Below are 20,731 nucleotides of genomic sequence, written 5' to 3' on the forward strand. Positions count from 1 at the left end.
AGAGAGAGAGAGAGAGAGAGAGAGAGAGAGAGAGATAAATAATTAAAATAGTTTAGAGGCTACTTTGTTCATTAGAATCTATGTTTGCAAACACAAAAATAAAAAATAGTACAATAACTTAATATAAAAACCTTATAAATACATACAAAAAAGAAACTAAAAGAAACAGCCAGAAGTTCACTTTTAGAATAAAAATGAGTTAACCGAGAATGAAAGAATCTGATTTATCAAAGAAATATTTATAAACGAGCTTAAGAACATCCAATAACTAGCTATTTTACAAAAAATCTTAAAGTTATAACAATATCACTTAAATGCAACTAACAAGGAATTTAAATAATAACAATAACTTAATTCAATCAGGAACAAGGAAAAAATCAGGAAGAAACACAATAATGCATGTAAAGATCCCAATAGCTGCATTCATAACTTGAAATACTACTACCGAAAAGTTGTACGACTCAAAAATACATCACAACTCCCACAACTAAACAACGGCTTAGGAGCTGCTAGTTATGTCTTATAGGATCACTGCCACTGCTATCTCACATGGACGGTTAAAACAGAAACATATGAGCTCTTGATTTCATATTCACTAATTGAGGAACCACAAACCTGAATCGTCCTATCAAGAAAATAGTATTAGATTGTACCTACCTTAAAACGTTTTCATCAGTTAATTCAAATGTTGAATTCCTGAAACGAGAAGCACAAACTACACGAGTTGCAAGTAAACAATAAATCAATCCAAATATTTGGGGTAGGTTCAATGATAACAGCTACCTCTGCGCAGTGTAGCCATACCCTATGTTTTCATGTTTAAAACCAATGTGATGAAAAGCATACTGCTCAAGTTACATCGATAACAAAGCTTAATGAACGAGGTAAGTATAAAATAAATTGTTTAATTAATTATATGTGTATAAAATCTTAGTATGCAGCACCTTTTTTTTTAAAGATTATTAAATACCACACTATTTAAGACCAATACTGATTCATTATTTTTTATTGTGATTATGCTTTACAAATTAAATATGAAAATAAAACTATTTGAAACAAATGTATAATAGAAAGTAATGTTGAAGGAGACGTCACTATACTTAATTATTGAATGGGGCTGCATAGTAGTTTAAAGCTTATCCGCGACAGTTTGTAGAAAGTTCTAGTGATAATTAATGGTGAATATTATTCTATGATATTATGATCCTGAAAAAAAGGGTTAAGCGACGGTTTGTACAAAGTAAAGTAAAAGATAATTATGTTAATTCTGTAGTCTTATTATTATTCCACTTTATGAAGGCTAGAAACTCTAGCCGAAACGTTGGCACAATTAAATAAGTTACATTAACTTATTTTTGTTTTATTTTGACCGCACCCCAACCATCTTTTCCTCGTATTTCACTTTATAGTCTTAATGTATTACAAAAGCCTAATTCATAATATCAATAAAGAGTTAGTACATTAACATCTGTTTCTATCGCAGGGAGGCTAATTGAGGGTTCGCCAAATAGTAACATACATTAACTAAAATAAAAGAAAATATAAACTGTATACGAAGAAATTTTCCTAGCTAACTCACGCCACAAAGTGCCCAACAAAGCTCCGCACTCACACAGAAAGGTACGGGACTTCTGTAAAGTCCCCCCCATCCACTAAATTGTTAGAGTTCTGATGACCGTCCTAAAAGTTCTCAATTATTTTAAGAAATTGTTCTGTTGTTTAAGGCACGAAAAATACCACTCAAAGATACGCAAGATAAAAATAAACACAATAAAGATAGGCGAAATGAAAGAATCAGCAAAGTAGGTGGTAGATAATAAAAATTCACAGAAATAGTACTACATAATGTGTAAATTCAACCTTTACTCATGAAATTTGATCAGAAACTTCTTAATTTAATTACCTAAACTTGTACCTTTAAATTCCTAGCTCTGACCCCTCAGGAACGTTACGATTTAGTCAAGTCTTCTGTTTTGTGTCGGAATTGTCTGAGATCGGGGCATCAAGCTTCATAATGCCGCTGAGAATACACTTGTAAGTTTTGCAGCACCAAACACCATAGCGTGTTGCTTATGGAAAGTCGTTCTTTCGGAAATCTCTGGAAGTCCAGCGACTTTGGAAGTCATAACCGTGACTTATGCAGATCTCATAACACTCCTGAAGCACTAATGGGCACTGCATGCGCCACATTGAATGGATCCAAACCTTCTGCGCATGCATGGCTGTTACTGGATTTCGGGAGGCAGTATACATTTATCACTACTAAGCTCGCAACCGGAATTGGAAGTCCAATGCAGCCCTTTGATGGAAGAATTGCTGGTTTAGGAGGTATTCTTGTTGACGATATCAAGGGTTGGATTTAGGCTTCGGTCCACTATTGATGACAACACAAATTTCAATTTCCACGAACAGATTACTTCTGACATGCCATCCCGACCGGTTCCTTCTGAGGTTATGAAAGAGTAATCCCATTATGCACTGGCTGATCCTTCTCTTGTTGTCCCCTGTCTCCCCTGATGACATTATTCACGGACAAAGACACAATACTACGAAACTGAAAAGGATGTCATCAGACAATGTACGAATATATATCAAAAGTAATACAATTTAATAGGTTGTTTTATTTTTAGTTATTTATTTCTTTTTTGCACATTAAACTTTATTGGTTCATTTTTTAGTTGCCTACTGACCTTATTTTGTATTCTATAATGTTTTGTATCTTACTTATTCCATCTTATTGACTTATTCATGTAACCTACTGCCTATTCTGATATTGGAACTAGGTTAAGATCATTTTTCTCTTCTTCACGACAGACCATGCCTTCTCCGTCTCTTAGCACTCTTTTAATTTGTAAATCTAGCTGAGCCATATTTAGGTGGGCGGTAGTCGTTTTGAGTGCTATCGGAAATCTGTACATTAATGATCTTGAGATAAAGCTTTCCCAAAATAAATCCACTAACTGCAGATTTGTCATGATAAAATGTTTCTTTTTAAAAAGTGTATCTCGGGGACTATTGAATATAAAAAAATTAGATCCCCTGTTTTAGAAAATTGACTCTACTTTAAATAATATTCTATTAGGTGTTTTATTATTGTAAATTGTTAAAGTGAGATGTAAAAATTCATTTTTTATTGTATACATGTTTCTCTGTGGCAAACAGGGAATATATAGATTGTAGTTCTCTAACCGTTATGTACTTGGTCTTGGCTCATTCCCATAGTTAACAGTCGGTAGTTGCCACTAGGCTTAGTTGTGTGTGCTGTGGTTCTCACTACAAAAAGAACGTTTTATGTTATTTAACCGTAACTAATAAAACAGTAAAAACATTTTATTTGTGTACAGCACCCCCGCGTTCAACATAGATAAGTTATAAATATATAGAGTCCTTATTGATAATGTACTTAAGTTTTGAACAGCAGCCTCATGATTTATTGCCTCAAACTATTGTTGGCAGACTCATTAATTTTGACTAGTATATTAGTTTTCATTTAAATAATAAAAAATTGCAGATTGGCACAGACAAAAGGTGAGCAAAGGAGTTTTTCACAAAAGTGGCAGCAAATACACTATGACCTCTTATTTCCTGAAAGATTTGAGGAGGGATGAATTCAAAGCACTGTTTAAACCATTTTAAATAGGAGAGTGGAGCAATCATGTACATGCTGCAAATTTCATAACATTAAATTTGTATGTCACAAATAAAAACGACTGCTATTACTTTTCGTCAGTAAACAATATAATTAATAAGTTCAATGTGCCATCATTGTATTATTCCCTCGTTGAAGTAGACACTAGAATGATTATTGTTCCCAGCCGTGTCTAATGTGAAAATGTTATAGAATCTCTTGTAGATATTGATGTTCTCATCACTCTTCTCGGGAATATGTGTAACACTAAGCCCAACGTTAAACTTTGGATGAAAATTGACACATCAGTAAGTGACCAACGATTTTTTTTAAAATAAGGAAATTGCAAGAAAAAACGTGCTATGCTAACGCTCCATTTTTTGACTCGATTAGATTAGCAAAAAAATGAACCAATAAAGTTTAATGTGCAAAAAAGAAATAAATAACTAAAAATAAAACAACCTATTAAATTGTATTACTTTTGATATATATTCGTACATTGTCTGATGACATCCTTTTCAGTTTCGTAGTATTGTGTCTTTCTCCGTGAGTAATGTCATCAGGGGAGACAGGGGACAACAAGAGAAGGATCAGGCAGTGCATAATGGGATAACTCTTTCATAACGTCAGAAGGAACCGGTCGGGATGGCATGTCAGAAGTAATCTGTTCGTGGACCTTGAAATTTGTGTTGTCATCAATAGTGGACCGAAGCCTAAATCCAACCCTTGATATCGTCAACAAGAATACCTCCTAAACCAGCAATTCTTCCATCAAAGGGCTGCATTGGACTTCCAATTCCGGTTGCGAGCTTAGTAGTGATAAATGTATGCCTCCCGAAATCCAGTAACAGCCATGCATGCGCAGAAGGTTTGGATCCATTCAATGTGGCGCATGCAGTGCCCATTAGTGCTTCAGGAGTGTTATGAGATCTGCATAAGTCACGGTTATGACTTCTAAAGTCGCTGGACTTCCAGAGATTTCCGAAAGAACGACTTTCCATAAGCAACACGCTCAGAGCAAGGAATTTAAAGCACCGCCCAAGAGATGTCGCCCATTACAACTGGGACAAGGTTCTTTGGCGAGGGAAGTAGACTTTGCGCACGGAGAAGTATTGTGCAACTGGCGATGCCCTGATCTTTCCAATGGGTTTCTGGGAGTCATGTGTCTAGGTGGAGACCCGGGTAATTCCGAAGATACATAATCTCTCGGACTGTCATGGCTGGCAAGCAGGGCGGCACCGTACTTCTCCCTGTCAGTAGGCCTAGTGCGTGAATCGTCTGAGCGTGGCTACATTTCAAGCTCAGGAGAAAGTTTGCAGGCCATCGTCAATCGCTGCCTCACGAACACGATAACTTAATTCGCGGAGGGGAACTCGCTATTGGTGTGGGAAAGCTTGAAGTTCCGTCTGGTGGTAGGGTCCAATGCTAGAGCCAATGTGGACAGAATTACGTCGGATTCATTTTCCAGGGTTAATGCACGAAAAGATTCGATCCCTTCGCCTACCTCGACCAAGTAAGATGAATACCTTGCATATTCACCATCGGAAGGGTGACATTTGTGAATCAAAACCCTTTGTAAGCATCTCGATGCAAGGACACGTGAATTATCATATTCCCTAATCAGTGCTTTCCAAGTAAGTTCTTAAAAGCCAGTATCAAAGGAAAATCCTGTCAGGAGTGAAGCGGGGTCACCTACTAGGGCACTCTTCAGATAGTACATTTTGTGCACAGGCGCTAAATGTGCATTATCATGGACCATAGAAGTGAATATGATAGTTAATAAAATTAACTAACACACTTGTTTCAGCCACCCCCTACTTCAACTGTAATTTATGCAATAGATTTTCGTTCAGTTAATTATGTTTTATTTATCACTATTTTATACAGGCCACTACAATCAAAACATTGATTCCAACTTTGCTGTAGTTGAAATATATTTTATTGATATGAATTAATTTGTTTTTCAAAATCAGCGGTATGTGTTTCTATTTTTGTTTTAAATTCTTTGAAATGGTCTAAAAAAAGGGTTCAATACTTGTTGATAATTATGGTGTAATTTGTTTGAATTTTTTCTGTAATAAATATTGTTAACTTGATTAAGAAAGATTGTTCCTACTGATATATCGATGATCATTCCAATTCATACACACATTAAATTGGTGACACCAAACATGAGTTAATTGTTTATTTCTTCAAATTAATTTTATTCGTCTCTAGTCAAGCATGCATGGGTACAATTTAATTGATCTTCTGACCAGAGGAGGAATTCCATTAGTGGAATTGGCGTCAATACCCAACGCGTTGTCTCGGCTACCTCTTTCCTGTAGTGAGAGAGCTTGGCACGGAACTCTCATAACCAAGAGGAGTTTTCCAGTTGTCCAGTCTTCAATTCCTGAACCTTAGCAACTTCATGTCTGCATCAGTGTCGGTTTGATTCCTGCCTAGACAGGTTGATTTTTAATTCTTGAGGGTACCATTGAATGAGAACTCAACCTAACCAACCACTTTGATTAGAATAGGTTGGTTGGTTACTTCTAGGGTACCTCTTATTACCTCAGCAACAGAAAACACTGTTCCATTGTTACCTGTCTTTGTCAGTAATAGCTTTCAAGTTATTAATAATTGTAATTTATAGAGATATCTGAAGAAGTTTCAAGAATCTTTATTTGTTAAATTATTTTATTTATCTGAAAAGTTATAGTGAAACTTAATTGTATCCTAATGATTATAAATAGTAAAATAAAATTGAAAGCTCAATAAGCATGGAATATTTGTGTGGTTTAAACCAGTATAGTAAAACCTCATGAAGGGCCAAGAGTACTGGTAGTGGAGACTTAATAGTATATTTTGAGAAACAATCAGAATTTTTTTCTAATGTCAGGTACCCTCAACTCATAATTGATACAAGAAGCATTCAGCAATTAAGAGTGTCATCACTGGCAAGTAAGCAATTTATCAATAAGGCTTTCTTATTCACATATAAACTATTTGAGCTAATTAAAAGGAAAAGTGGATGGGTTTCCTATATCCAAAAATTGTGAATGGCAAAAATAAAAAATTTTAATAATTAAAAACCACAAAATATATAAAGGACTTGCAAAATTATTATATTTAAAAATATAAATTGATACATATGCACTATATTTAACAATAATCTTATATATGTGTGTATAAGCATAAATATAAAAACACATACACTCTCACATGCCCACATGCATGTACAGGTTCACAAACAGCTTATATTTAAGATTATATTCAATTTATTTATAAGTGTGTGTGTGTGTGTGTGTGTGTATATATATGTATATGTATATATATATATATATATACACACACACACACACACATATACGTATATTATATACATGTAATAACTTACAGAGTTATACAAGTACAAAATTTATACAATCATTTTCATACTACTACACAGAATTTCCATGTAAACTACGGAGACTTTCCAGCTCTTTCTGCAAATTACCCATCTCTTCTTTCCATTTAGATTCCTCTACTTCTATGTGGTTTTGAAGCCTATATAACATGTCTTCCTGCAAAGAAAAACAATACATTTTGCTTTCCTCTCACAAGTATCCATTTGACATTAATAAAATACCACTAATTTAAGGCGAAAACTAGCTTCATCTAAATATGAAGATATGAATATGGATTTATTTATAAATCCAACCCTATCTAATATAAAAGATTGACAATCAATAAATTGTCTGTAAAATTCAACAATACAGTAATACCATGTTAGATATGAATCAGAATGGTATAAAATACCACTAATTTAAGGCGAAAACAAGCTTCATCTCAATATGAAGATATGAATATGGATTTATTTTTAAACCCAACCCTATCTGATATAAAATATTGATAATCAATAAATTGTCTGTAAAATTCAACAATACAGTAATACCATGTTGGATATGAATCAGAATGGTATAAAATACCACTAATTTATGGTGAAAACAAGCTTCATCTCAATATGAAGATATGAATATGGATTTATTTATAAATCCAACCCTATCTGATATAAAAGATTGACAATCAATAAACTGTCTGTAAAATTCAACAATACAGTAATACCATGTTGGATATGAAGCAGAAAATATATCCACTATCTCTTCCAAAGCATTATTCAAGGTAAAAAAAATAAAAAGAAAGTATTAGGTCTTTCATCTATAATCTTTGTACTATCAGTTTAATTTGTGTAAGTATGTATGTAAAGTTGTGAAGGAAACACTCTAAAGTGATCACATAATGTTTGAACATTTTTTATAGCAATTTTAAAGTCTCTAAATGAGTGTCATTTTTTACGGTCCTGAAAATCAATATTACAATTCTGTTAAAGTTGACTTAATACATATAGATGAGACAAAATTAATCAACAACTTGGGAAAATCTAGAAGGTACTAAAATGAAATTAATTATGACTCATTAAGAACGTCAGCAAGCTATTTAAATTTTATAACCTCAGTTATATAATTTTTTTAATCATGAATTCAAGACCTACTTTCCTTGATATTCAACAGAATATACCAATAGTTTATTTAATTAAACCATTCAGCACTTAATTATGATAAAATAAATATTTGTATAAATGAGTTCTTACGGTATCGGATATTATAGTTTTATAATGTGCTACTAATGACTGTAGTTGTGTATTTTGTAACTGTAAATCTTCAGAACAATATTTAGAGTTACTTGCATTAACAGCATCTTCAACAGACCTTAACCAATCATTAAATTGACCCTGTAATAAAAAAAATTATTAGTAAAAAAAATCCTGAAATGGAATACTTAAAGAAAAAAAATATATAATCTGGAATCCTGGTTGGAAGTAAGTATTGGTAAGCTGGAAATTGTTTTAATCTGTCCATTTAACATCAGATAATGGTATAAGTTAAGTAGAGGATGACGAAATCCCTAAATTTTCAGGCTTTTTCATTATCTGCCCAATAACGTTAAAGCAGTGCACCCTAGTGTAAACTTTATTCCATAAATAATTAAATTCTTCATAAAATTAGTAACTTAAAGTTGAATTCGGTGCAGTAGAAGAGTCAAAATTGACAGTAAAAAGATTGAGTAAAAGCATGGGATTCTGCATTTGTCGATCACCTATTTTTTTAGCTTAATCAAGGCTAAGTAGAGAAATCATACATTTTAAAATCTCTATCAGATGAATAAAGATGCATAAAAGGTACCTATAAGTTTAAACAATGCAAATGCTAGACTAAGGAAATGCTACGAACTTTAAAAATGCTGACAATTTTAATGATTCATCACTAAATATTTCAAACAAGTCAGAGCTATTTGAAAAAAAAAATTTAAATTGACAATAATTTTGAGTTTCAAATAATTTTAAGCTATCTGATATTGATAGAATTATAGATAAAAACTAAAATAAAGGATTAATGAATTTCAATACTAGTTTTTTATTTGTATGACGTTTATGTAAGTACAGCCAACAATGTTTTTATTTATTTATACATTTTTATTAATGACCCCTTATTTTCAAGTAACTGTTAAAAGTATTAGAACTCTAACCACGCAATTTCTTTTAATATAAGCTGGAAATGGACACGAGTAGGGTATATAGTAACCTTAATACTGAAAATTTGTGCAGATTTAGAGACACCTTTGACAAACATGTTACGAAATACCTAAGGGTTTTATTATATAGATATACTGAATGAAGCTACATTTATCTTGATGTACTTCTACCTTCTCCTCGATAGTGATAAAACTATAAGACACATAGGTTTTATTTTTATAGTAGTATATAAATAAGTCAAAAATGTTTTTAATCCTAATTAATTTATCCAACAATTTCCATTCCTTCCACGTGTTTTAATTGTTTAATCTGATGGAGGCCAACAGAAATGAAAATCTTTTAGTGCTCATGTAACACACTAATTGAATCCATATTAAATAATTTTCTACTCAATTATTTGACTAGTAAAATAATAAAAACAATAAGTTAAAACTAATGTTTTACCTCATTTCTGTCATTATGGCATGTTAGAAATAAGATTTCACTAAATAATTAAAATATGTACAAACCACTTCTACTCTTCTAAAGTGAACAAGGGCCCCCCTCCTTAAATAAACAAAAAAAGTCATAAGTGGTGTGGTGTACTCTATGCACTATATGATGGTTAATAATCACAAAAAGTCTTCAAATATAAATTTATTAGAATCTAGAAATATTTTTTCTCAAATATGAAACCTTAATTACCATCTAGCAACAAAAGTACCTTAATTTTTCCTCAATTATCATCTCATTAGAATAGTACAGACATGATACAATCATGAAAAATAAATTTTTAAGTACAGTCAAACATATTCACAATAAACATATAAAAAGTAATTTATTTCAGTGAAGATGTCTTACTCTATGTTCTTGCATTTCAATATTTGGAAATAAACGGTGAATAAATGTGTTCACATTATTCTTAATTTCATCAACAGCTTTATGACACTGTCCTCCCTGGAAAAAGAATAAATTATATTTATACATGCTAAATTGTAAATATTAATTTATATATAATATTTAGTACAGATTAGAGTAGGTCAAAACTACAGTGACCAGATGTCCTTTTTTTTTTTTCCTTAGACAGTGTTCTACTTCTTTTTAATTATTCATCCTACAGCACTTAAGTATTCTCTTGAAAGGATCACTGAATCCATCTTTTTTTTAAAAGGATATTTTCAAATCCATTTACAAAAAAATCAAGCTTTCCTATTTTACTTCGTCCTTAAAAGAAAAATTATATCCATAATATAGAAATTTATGATGACAAGAAATTTGATTGAAATCGAGGTTAGAGGTAAATATAATTTACTGAATAGGATGAAATAGGTTTTACTCTATGACAACACAGCATTTAACATTTCTGTGAGCTAACTCCCCGAATTCTATATAAGAATGAAATAAATGATTAAAAATACATGTTTTTACTGGATGAAATAACTTACACACTAAGTTAACTGGCTCCAGCTTAAAAGGAATGGTTGGTGTTGGAGGTGTTGCTCACATAATAAATAATTGCATTCAAAATGGGTCAGATTACTGCCAATTGAAATAGAATCAATAGCATTAAAAATCTATAAATATTTCTACATTCACACATATCTTCCCACAAATATGTTTGTATTGGGTTGTAAAATAAGTTTGTAGTGTTTTTTACTGATGATTTCAATAAAAACTTCAGATTCTTGTAAATATTTTCAACCAATTATATATGACCCATTTTGATCTATTACATATTGCCATCTCTCAGGATAATTTTTTAATTCTGTCCTCCCAGAACTTCTCAGATTTTTGCATAATGAACTCCTTTATGTGCGTTTTGCAGTCCTTGAGCAAATTAAAATGTTTCCTGTTAAGAGAGTTTTGAAGGGCCCGAAATAAGTGAAAATATGTTGGGACAAGGTCTGGTGAATAGGGTGGGTGGGGGATCACATCCCAGCCAAACTCCAATAATTTCTGCTGGGTCTGCAAAGACACATAAGGACGGATTTAATCATGATGGAAAATTATGCCTTTGCGATTATGGGACAAATGATTTGAGACACTTACATGAGATATGTTAAGCATTTCTGTGATATCCTGTCTCGTAGAGTTAGGGTTGTCTGTGACCAATGCTTGAAATTGGTCATCATCAACAGTTAATGGGCGACGTGAGCGCTTTGCCTCTACCAAGTCAAAATTTCCAGTTCTGAACCAAGCAAACCACTTACGGACGGTGCTTTCTCTTGAGGCATATACACTGCAAATTTTTTTAACCGTCTTTTTTAAAATAATCAATGACGAATCAAATCAAATCATTAAATGACGAAAATGAATTTTTTTCTCTTCCATTTTGAGCAAGCAAAATATCACTTAAAGATAAGGAATCTCGGTTGAAACTGATGCATAAAAGCACCTTAACTAATCCTTTTTTAGAATATATAAATATTATTGACCAAGTAAACATGATTTTATAAACACAGAGAGGATAAAATTGAAATATTGAAAAATGCTACAAACTTATTTTACAACCCAATATATATATGCGCTTATATATATGAGTTTCAATTTATTTCAACTTTCCTGATTTCTAACATATTACGGTCCCTTAATTTTTCAGAGATATATACAATAAAAATGCTATTGATTATAAGATTGCATGTCTGCATTTAGATTTATTTTGTCTCCTTGGATTTGTACCTTACTAGTGTCCTTTTACATGTTTGCTGAGAACAAGAAAATTAAAATTCTATCAATTTTTAGATCGTGTATCAATTTATTTTAACTTTTATGATTTCTTACATAATTAGAGACCCTTTATATATTTCCTGGGATGAATAAAATAAAAATGCTATTGATTTATTTAAACATTTCTGATATTTAACATATTAGAGTTCTTTTATATGTTTGCGGATATGTAGAAAATGAAAATTCCATCGATTTTAAAATTGATATCACTATGTAAGTGATTAACCCTATTGGATTGTTTCAAATGAAATGTCAGTTTTCACAGGAAAGGATATTTAGCAAACCAACTTTACGAAATCAAAACATTTTTATTCAAAATATTTACCCTCATTTTCTGAATATTTTCCCTGTGTTATCAATTTAATCCCAGAACTGAAAAATTCAGGGTTTTGTAAAGAAATGAAGTCAGAAAATATGTTTTTGACCAGAAAACCATTATCAAAAATTTTATCTTTAAGGAGGTTGTCCCCATTTCTGATTCAATTTCCCCATTCAACAGATGGAAATCTGTTGGAGATAATTCTCACAAATAAGGTGGGTGAAGAAGAACTTCGTAAAATAGTTTTTTTTTTTTAGTTATATCACTGCAGTACCATGTCTATGTGATGGTTTCATCTCTGAGTAAAAAGGAGAAATGAATTATTTCTTCCATTTACCACCACACATAAACCAATAATTTTTTAGGATGCAAATTCCATTTTGGCATGTGTCCCAGTTTTTCATTGATATTTAACCACTGACTTGACTGACACTTGTCATATACAATCCAATTTTCATCATATGTGAGAAAAGGCGCATTTTTTTATCTAGTAAGCAGTGAAACGCATATCTCTAACTTTTTAACTTTAACAATGGTCTTTAAGTGTTCAGAAACTGTTGACACACTTGTATTCAGTTGTGCTGCAAGTACTCTAACTATTTGGTAAGGGTTTCCTTCCCTAAGCCTAAATTCATCTTTGTCAATTGCTGGTGAAGGTCTTTCTCTGGGTTGGTCATCCAAATCTGTGTCAGCAGCCAAAAATTTCTCAAACCACCGATTAATGGTCAGTTCATTACAACGCCATGGCAATGTTTCTTGCTGTCCAAGTTTCACATCATAAAAAAAAAATTACTCGAAAATTGTGAGTTTCCGTGGTCATAGTTGATTGCATACTAAACAATGTGCAATCAGTTGGAATGATAGTAAATATTATTTTAAAAAAAGGGGGGGGATTAATAACGACTCATTATAATCTGTAAACATAAATGTAGCAAACAACAAAAGTTCACTAATCTCACTTTGAATTACTAAAATAATAAAAACAGACTTTTCATATGAAATGACCCAATATTTGTTTGGGGACTACCCCGAGACAAAACTAATAATTAAAGTTCATAATATGTGGAAAAAAGTCTGTAAAACCAAAATAGTTATTTCAAATCTTTATAGGGAAACAAGAAACAAAATATTTTTATTACATAAATGTATACTATTTAAACCTAACCCAATGCAACAGGTGGTTTGTCAGACCCACTAACATTATTAGTCAAATTTTTATATTAAATACCCTGTTCAATATTTTACTAATAAACTTATCCATACGAAAATGGTGAATGCAACTTTAAAAAAAAAAAAATAAATAAATTAATAAAATGGTTAAGAACACCAAAACATCCTCATGGGTCACTGTGGGTTAAATGAAAAAACAATCTCATAATTTCTTATAAATCAGAATCAATACAAAATTATCAATATAAGATGAATTAGTTTATAGTTTACTTACATTTTCAACTTCCTCAAAATTTAATTTATTTTGAAAAGTTTCTTCAGACTTTAGTTTATTCTCTAACACTTTTTCTCTCTCTTTAAGAGCTTCAACTAGTTTCCAATTTTTATTTCGTAGTTCCTTTAAAAATTTAACAAAGACTATTAGTAAACTTGCAAATAAAACTTCTATATTTAAAACAACATTATGAATTAATTTTACAGGAGGAAATTATGTTTCAATTATTAGCCAATTGAAACGTCTAATACACTCTAATAATATAAATACTCATTATTGATCTTGTGTAAGCTGCAAGACGCTCATTGATATATTGATAATATAAGCAGATTTCAGTGATCAAACAGTTACTTTAAATACAGTTTGTTTAAACATTTGGTGCCTGTAGTTGTGTTTATAAAACCCATGTGACGGAGGATCTTTGGTAATAGTGGTTTGGTCATCTTTTTATTTTGGTGAAGAAATGTTGAATTTTGTTCATAACCATTTTTCTTGTTGGTTGAAGACTTAATATTGCTATGTTTATTGTTACCATTATAATGTATAGTTTTCTTAGCTTGTAGGATAATTTTGTTTTTCTTTTACTTGAAAAATTATATCCTGAATGGTTTATTTGCATAATAACCCAATGTTCTCCATGTCTTATTATTAAATAGGTTTATAACAATAATTATTTTTTACTTGTTAGTGCTACTTAAATTTAATAGGGATTGTTATTACAGTGATTGTTATTATAGGCTTGTTATTACAGGGATCGTTATTAATATTAAGTCACTATTTGTTATATATAAAATGTTATATATAACTGATCAAATGATGAACTAATGTTTTCAGAAAAGAAAGTTGTTAAATTAGCAATAAAATTAATTTGTTGTGTAAATGAGCTGAGCTGTTAAGGGATAATTTACTATTGTCTTGTGAATTATCCCAAAGAATAATATGCACGACTAAGATATAATAGTTCAAAGTTCAATTAACAGTTTAGTTAGAATACACCTGGACAGAATTTCAAATGAAATATTTTAAAATACCAAATAAAATATATTTTGAGAAGTAAAATATAAAATATAGTGTTTGTAAAAGTATTTTCTTTTGAAAATACAAAAAATGTATTTATATTTTATTTCAAAAATACAAGAATGTATTTATATTTTATTTCATATTTTATTTTGTAGCTAAAATAAACAAAATAAATTATAAAACCAAGACAACTTGAGACATAAGTATTTTGTATTAGAAATATTTTTTCCGTAAACAAATTGAGTACTTAATTATTAAAATACGCTGCATTTTAAAAACACAAAATACTTGGTATTTTATAATGATAATTAAAATACTTTCTGCCATGATCCAGGCCATAATCAAACAAAATAAGAATGAAACTAGCATTTACCCTGTTAAAAATAACGATAATGATGATGGTCTCCACTAAATAACTATTGAAATATTTCTCCACACATTAATTATTTTAACAAATATACAAAATAAATCAAGGATGAGTGAATTTTTGAATTTCTGGAATGATGAGAGATGAATGATAAATAGGCATATTTTGAAAAGTGATCGCAGATCATATGGCAAGGACTGAGGGAGCATTGATCTGTAGTGTGTTGTGACAGAAAGGTGATAATTTCTCAATCAGCAATGGGAAGCAGTTTTAATCACTTCGGTCTGAACACCTTGTAACATTGTAATCTTCATAAGTCACAGCCTTCCCAGGAATTTATGGTTATCCACACTCAAACTAAACTGATATTTATTGGTAATGGGGCTCTGACTGCTCAAGGAAGTGGTCCTTTAAGCTATGATCCTTTTGCTCTATTTATTAGGGATTGGCTAATTTTAATGCACAATAATTCATTTTCTCACACCACAAGAACTGACACCGATTACTTGGAAGATATGAATATTACAGTTTCGGACTGGCTCCCATAATCTAGTGATATATTTGTGAGATAATTTAAGTATATGTGTTAAGCATCATTTAAGCTTTGTCTTGAAGAAAACTAATAGCCATTATTAGTCAGAAAAAAGGTATAACTAAATTACCAGTTTTAAAAAAAAGTCAATTTCTCATTTTTATTTTTTATAATTTATTTAAAGAGTATTATTAATTGAAATGATACATTTAAGCGATAAATAAAGAGCCTTATTCAAAACACATGAAGGATCCTGGCTTCTTTTAGCAGCAACTACCATGCACCTCTGTTTTGTGCTACTGCCATCCAGTTTTGCACGTTCAAATACTCTTTTGTGTTATTGGTCATCTAATCTGCCCACTGCAGCCTTGGCCTTCCAACTTAACAATGACTAAAATGGGGCTCGGTTAGAATCCTTTTAGAAGGTAAACTGTTAGTCAGCCTTGCAAGTTTGATGAAATGGGAAATATTCCGCTATATACAAATACTTCCATATAGGGAATATCACTTCTGATTGAAAAGGATTACTCCCTCAATCCCATGCAGTTAGAAATTATGATGGCAGATACCACGTTATAACCTGAGATAACTTAAACAGTATGGTTATCTCATTCTTTGAACATTGCAACAAAAGGTGCATAAAAGTGTAACATAAAAAATATTTATTAAAGTAGAATAAAAATATTTTAAAACTCACATTATTCCTTTCTTTATATTTCTCTATGTCAACTTTTAATGATAATAGTTCACTATTATTTTCACAAATATTCTTTTTTAATTGACTAATCGTTTCTTCTAGTTCACTAATCTGATTAGCTTTTAAGGTAGAATTTTCTTTTAATGCTTCTTCGACATATGTAGAGAGTTTCTTGTTTTCACTATTAACTTTTTTTAATTCCTGACTAAGCTCATTTAGAGACTCTGTTTTTTTATCTAACTCTATATTCAAATGTTTTAATAAAGCTTCTTTTTCATTTAACCTAAAACAATTTAACAGAATAATTAAAGATATAATCTATGTAATACATACTTGTAAGAAATATATTACAGTATTAAAAATTAAAAAAGAAAACCATTTGCTTTATAACTGATGGTTTTATAAGCATATAATCTAACGCAAATTTACACTGATTGAATAAGCAGCTAGAAAAAATTATTATAAAAAGAGATATCTAAAAATTGTTGAGGTCTTTAAGCAAAATTAATTTCTGACAAACAATTAACTAGGAATTCATACAAAAGACTGTAAAGACAGGAAACTGCTTGTCGATTGTGACTGTTACAGCACTTCTTAGACAAATGATCTGATATTACAATTAATAAGAAAATTCTAATCAAGGCAATTAATATGCCTAATCAAGGCATATCCATCTCGTTAGGAAAGCACATCACACTATTCCAGGCTGCGGTATTTGCAATAAATGTCTGTGCACAGAATTTAATAAAAGAGGACACGAGAGATAGGCTACTAGTTACAATTTTTACCGATAGTCAGGCAGCCATTTATGCGCTGGGTAACTATGTAACCCGCTCTAAATTGGTGGAGGAGTGTAAGGCTAACTTAAACTCTCTCTCCTTGGCCAACAAGGTGCGGGTGGAATGGGTGCCTGGACACAAAGGCGTTAAAGGTAATGAGCAAGGAAAGGATCAGGGTCCGGTCCTTTTACACCTGACCCTATATGTGGGATTAGTCTCAGCCATGCAAAAGGCACATCAAAATGAATGAAAGCAAGACTGGGTTACTCTGGAGAAATACCAGAGGACTGGAACAATCAAAAATGTTTTTCAAGGGATCCTGCCCGAAAAGATTATTATAAAAAGAGATATCTAAAAATTATTAAATTATTAAATTTGTAATTGTCTTCTTAACATGGATAGGAGTATTTTAAGATGGGTGACAGGTCTATACACGAGACACTGTCAGCTAAATAAGCATCTCTATAAAATAAGACTAATAGAGTCCCTTATCTGCAGGTTCTGCAGGAAGGATGGACACCCTACCACATCATTTTTAGATGTGATGTAGTAGCAAGTTACACAGTGTCCAGAATTGCAAAGGCAATTGGCCTGTTTTGAGCAGAGGAGGGACGGCGTACAATAGGCCCTCTGTGACGGCAGTGCTTCTTTGGCGGAAAAAAAACATTGAATTTTTCTTGTATTCAATCCTTCATAGAATCCTCAATCTCCCTCACCTCATTCATAATGACTTCATGATTACATATGTTGCCAATTTGGCACAAACCCGATATTAATCCCTCCGTGATAAACACTTAAACTCACTTGTTTCTAGCCCTGTTTCCTCTGATTATCCTTCTAGGCGTCTGAAAAAAAGATGGTCTCAAGACCTTCTAAAGTAGAAATATTGGAATACTACCAATCTGTGTTATATCATTACGCCATGGTTCACATTTACTTTTTTTCAGCTTTGTTTTGAACTTTAATACAGTTGTAAATTTCAATAAAGAAATAACAAAAAAAAATCTATTTATAAGTAATACATTCGTAATATATCTATTTTTATTTTTTCAAGGACTTTAAAGATGACAAATGTCAATTACTTAGAATTATTGAAGCTGTACTCATACTTTTATTAGTGGGAGAGAGGAATAGTCTGGCTAATAGATCTGTTAGTACTTTTCGCATATCAGTCTCCCATGAAATAAATATTAACGGGCCCAAGAGGGAATTAATTCCATACTGCTAGGAATTAGCAATATAATGAATGAATGAATGAATTAATTTAAAATGTATAGATTAAATTTTGTGAATATAAAAGTTAAATTTAATGGGGGATAAAAAAAGGCATATGTTATAATTACAAACCAGAAATGGAAAATTATATATGTGTTTAAATTAAAAGATAAACTGCATGCATCAAACACTGATTAGTTGAATTCAGTAAAAGTAAACTATATATTTAAAAAAAATTAACTAACGTGATACATACAGATAGTCACATTGTAAAGGATCATGTTGGTTATCATAACTTTCAGAAACATCTCCATTTTTTTTAACTTCGGCTAATTTCAAACTTTTAGCATCAATTTCTTCTTTCAGCTTTTGAATTTCTACACAGTATAATGATAGCTAAAACACAAGATATGAATTTTGATACAGAATATAATACACACTGATATATATATTAAATATGAATATAATATACACTGATATACAAATTAATCTAATTATTTCATTTTTAAATTATTATATTAATTGAAATTATTCAACAAGATATTATTGTAGTACTGGAAGATTGTTGATTGACCATGTGTATAGATGAATAGAATATGGTCCGGGTGCGGTCAAAAAAACTCAAATAGCAAAATGGATATACTATTTTTAAAATAGTATACCCATATAATAATATAAAATTTAAAAATAGTATACTGTTCAACCGTTCGCTTTGAACAGCCCTGATGAAGCCCTGCAAAGTGGGGCGAAACGTCGGACATTAAAATAGTTTTAAACCATTTGTTCTTTTTTTGACTGCAACCCTGACCATCTACTTATATTTTTAAAATAGTATACCCGTTTACTATTTGAGTTTTTTTTTACTGCACCCGGACCATATTCTATTCAGATATTATTGTAGTACTATAGGATTGTATACCCTTGTCTTAATGAAAAACAATTGAGTTAATTACAGTCCCAAAACATATTACAATGTATCTCAATATCGCCTTTTCCAATGCACATATTACTACATCAATTTGGTGATTATTTGTTAACAATTTTCTTTGAGAAACAGTTAAATAATATGACTTTTTACACTCTAATTCAAATAGTGATGCTTTTCTAATATTTCACATAAGAACAGTATTATTTTTATTTTTTTTACTTTCACTTACCTAAGCATGAAATATACAGTAATAGTAAGTATTACTATAGTAAAAAATTTAAAAATTGAGTTTTCAACAGAAAATACACATTTTGAGGTCCTTTAAGTCTAAATAACGAGGTTTCCCATAATGGTGTGGGTGTGTGCGAGCACATATGCATGTCCTTGCTTGCGTGTGAACAGCCTAGCTCAAAACAAAGAAAAATCATATGAAAGTGAAATTACATATTTAGGGCAAATGTAGGCCTGGAATGTTACAGCAACTTTTTTGTTAAAATTGAACAAGTTCTAAAGTGAAAGTGCCACTTTATATGATCAATTTTATTCTGGATTTTCTCTTTAGGAAGTCTGGTAAGTCAATTCATAAAAATTTGTTAAGGATAATAAACTTCCAAATGAATGTAATTTATTTTAAATTATCTTATTATAGTACAATGTTTCTGGAGCACTGTCCCATATTCATGTACTTTAAACCTACAACAGTAATAATCCACCATAATAACAATCATCCATATGTATTATAATTCATACAATTATATTCACCTCATAATTTTTCATAATTTGAATTTCAAATAGGAAATCATGTCACATCTTTCACTTTTCTACCATTACTTATTTGTACATTCTTCACTTCTCCTTAGCACAACCATTACTCTATATTTCTTGCTACCTCTTTGGACCTTATCTCATGTCCAGTGTGCTGTTCGGTTACCTCCCTGTTTTTTTCAAGTCCTGCTTTGTATTTTACATAAAACTTAGTGATTTTTTTCTAAACCCATTTATTTCTTCTGATTTTTATGTTTATATTTTGAGTCTATTTATAATGTCGGCGTAATGTGTATTTAAGTGTTTAATTTCAGTTTTGTATGTTTTTTGTTATATGTATGTCTTCCAGAAATCTTCTGCTTTTTGTATTTTGTGCTGTATCTATTATTTTTGGGTTTTCAAAGTTGAATTCATGATTCAATTTTATGCTGTGGTAGGCCAGAGCTGTGCAATATATATTTTTAACATTTATACAATTGGTTGCATGTTGCTTCATTCTAGTTTCCAGTTTTTTAGATGTTTCACCAATGTATACTTTTTCACAATTTTTACAATCTATCTTATAAATTGCATTTATTTTTTCCATCTTATCAACTTTGTCTTTCATTTTGGACAGCTTATTCTGTAACTTATTATTATTGTATCATATCAAAAAATGTAATTTATAAATTTATATATGTCCGATCACGGATTGATCAGTATGCTGTGTTATATAGCAACCCGATGTATTTGGGCAGCATGATTGAATAAATTTCTCTCTCTCTCTCTCTCTCTCTC

General features: G+C 31.0%; 2 protein-coding genes across 3 annotated transcripts in view; both read right to left on the reverse strand.

Moving 5' to 3' along the window:
* LOC106677180 (zinc finger protein 595) overlaps positions 1-803 on the reverse strand; it is a 28,314-nt gene extending 27,511 nt beyond the window's left edge. The window contains exon 1 of one of the 2 annotated variants that reach the window (XM_014414929.3): positions 658-803. The gene's annotated coding sequence lies outside the window, so the exon portion shown is untranslated. The remainder of the gene's footprint in view (positions 1-657) is intronic. The other variant, XM_014414930.3, reaches the window with a different exon arrangement.
* A 6,132-nt stretch (positions 804-6,935) lies between these two features.
* LOC106677179 (kinectin) overlaps positions 6,936-20,731 on the reverse strand; it is a 35,961-nt gene continuing 22,165 nt past the window's right edge. Inside the window, exons 11-16 of the mRNA XM_014414928.3 lie at positions 18,518-18,657; positions 16,268-16,550; positions 13,652-13,774; positions 10,023-10,118; positions 8,241-8,381; positions 6,936-7,173 (exon numbers count right to left, since the gene is read on the reverse strand). Of these exons, the coding sequence (XP_014270414.1) occupies positions 7,051-7,173; positions 8,241-8,381; positions 10,023-10,118; positions 13,652-13,774; positions 16,268-16,550; positions 18,518-18,657 (906 nt within the window). The 3' untranslated portion in view covers positions 6,936-7,050. The remainder of the gene's footprint in view (positions 7,174-8,240; positions 8,382-10,022; positions 10,119-13,651; positions 13,775-16,267; positions 16,551-18,517; positions 18,658-20,731) is intronic.

Source organism: Halyomorpha halys, unplaced genomic scaffold, assembly GCF_000696795.3.
Source record: "Halyomorpha halys isolate HHAL.00 unplaced genomic scaffold, Hhal_1.1 Scaffold90.1, whole genome shotgun sequence".
NCBI lineage: Eukaryota > Metazoa > Arthropoda > Insecta > Hemiptera > Pentatomidae > Halyomorpha > Halyomorpha halys.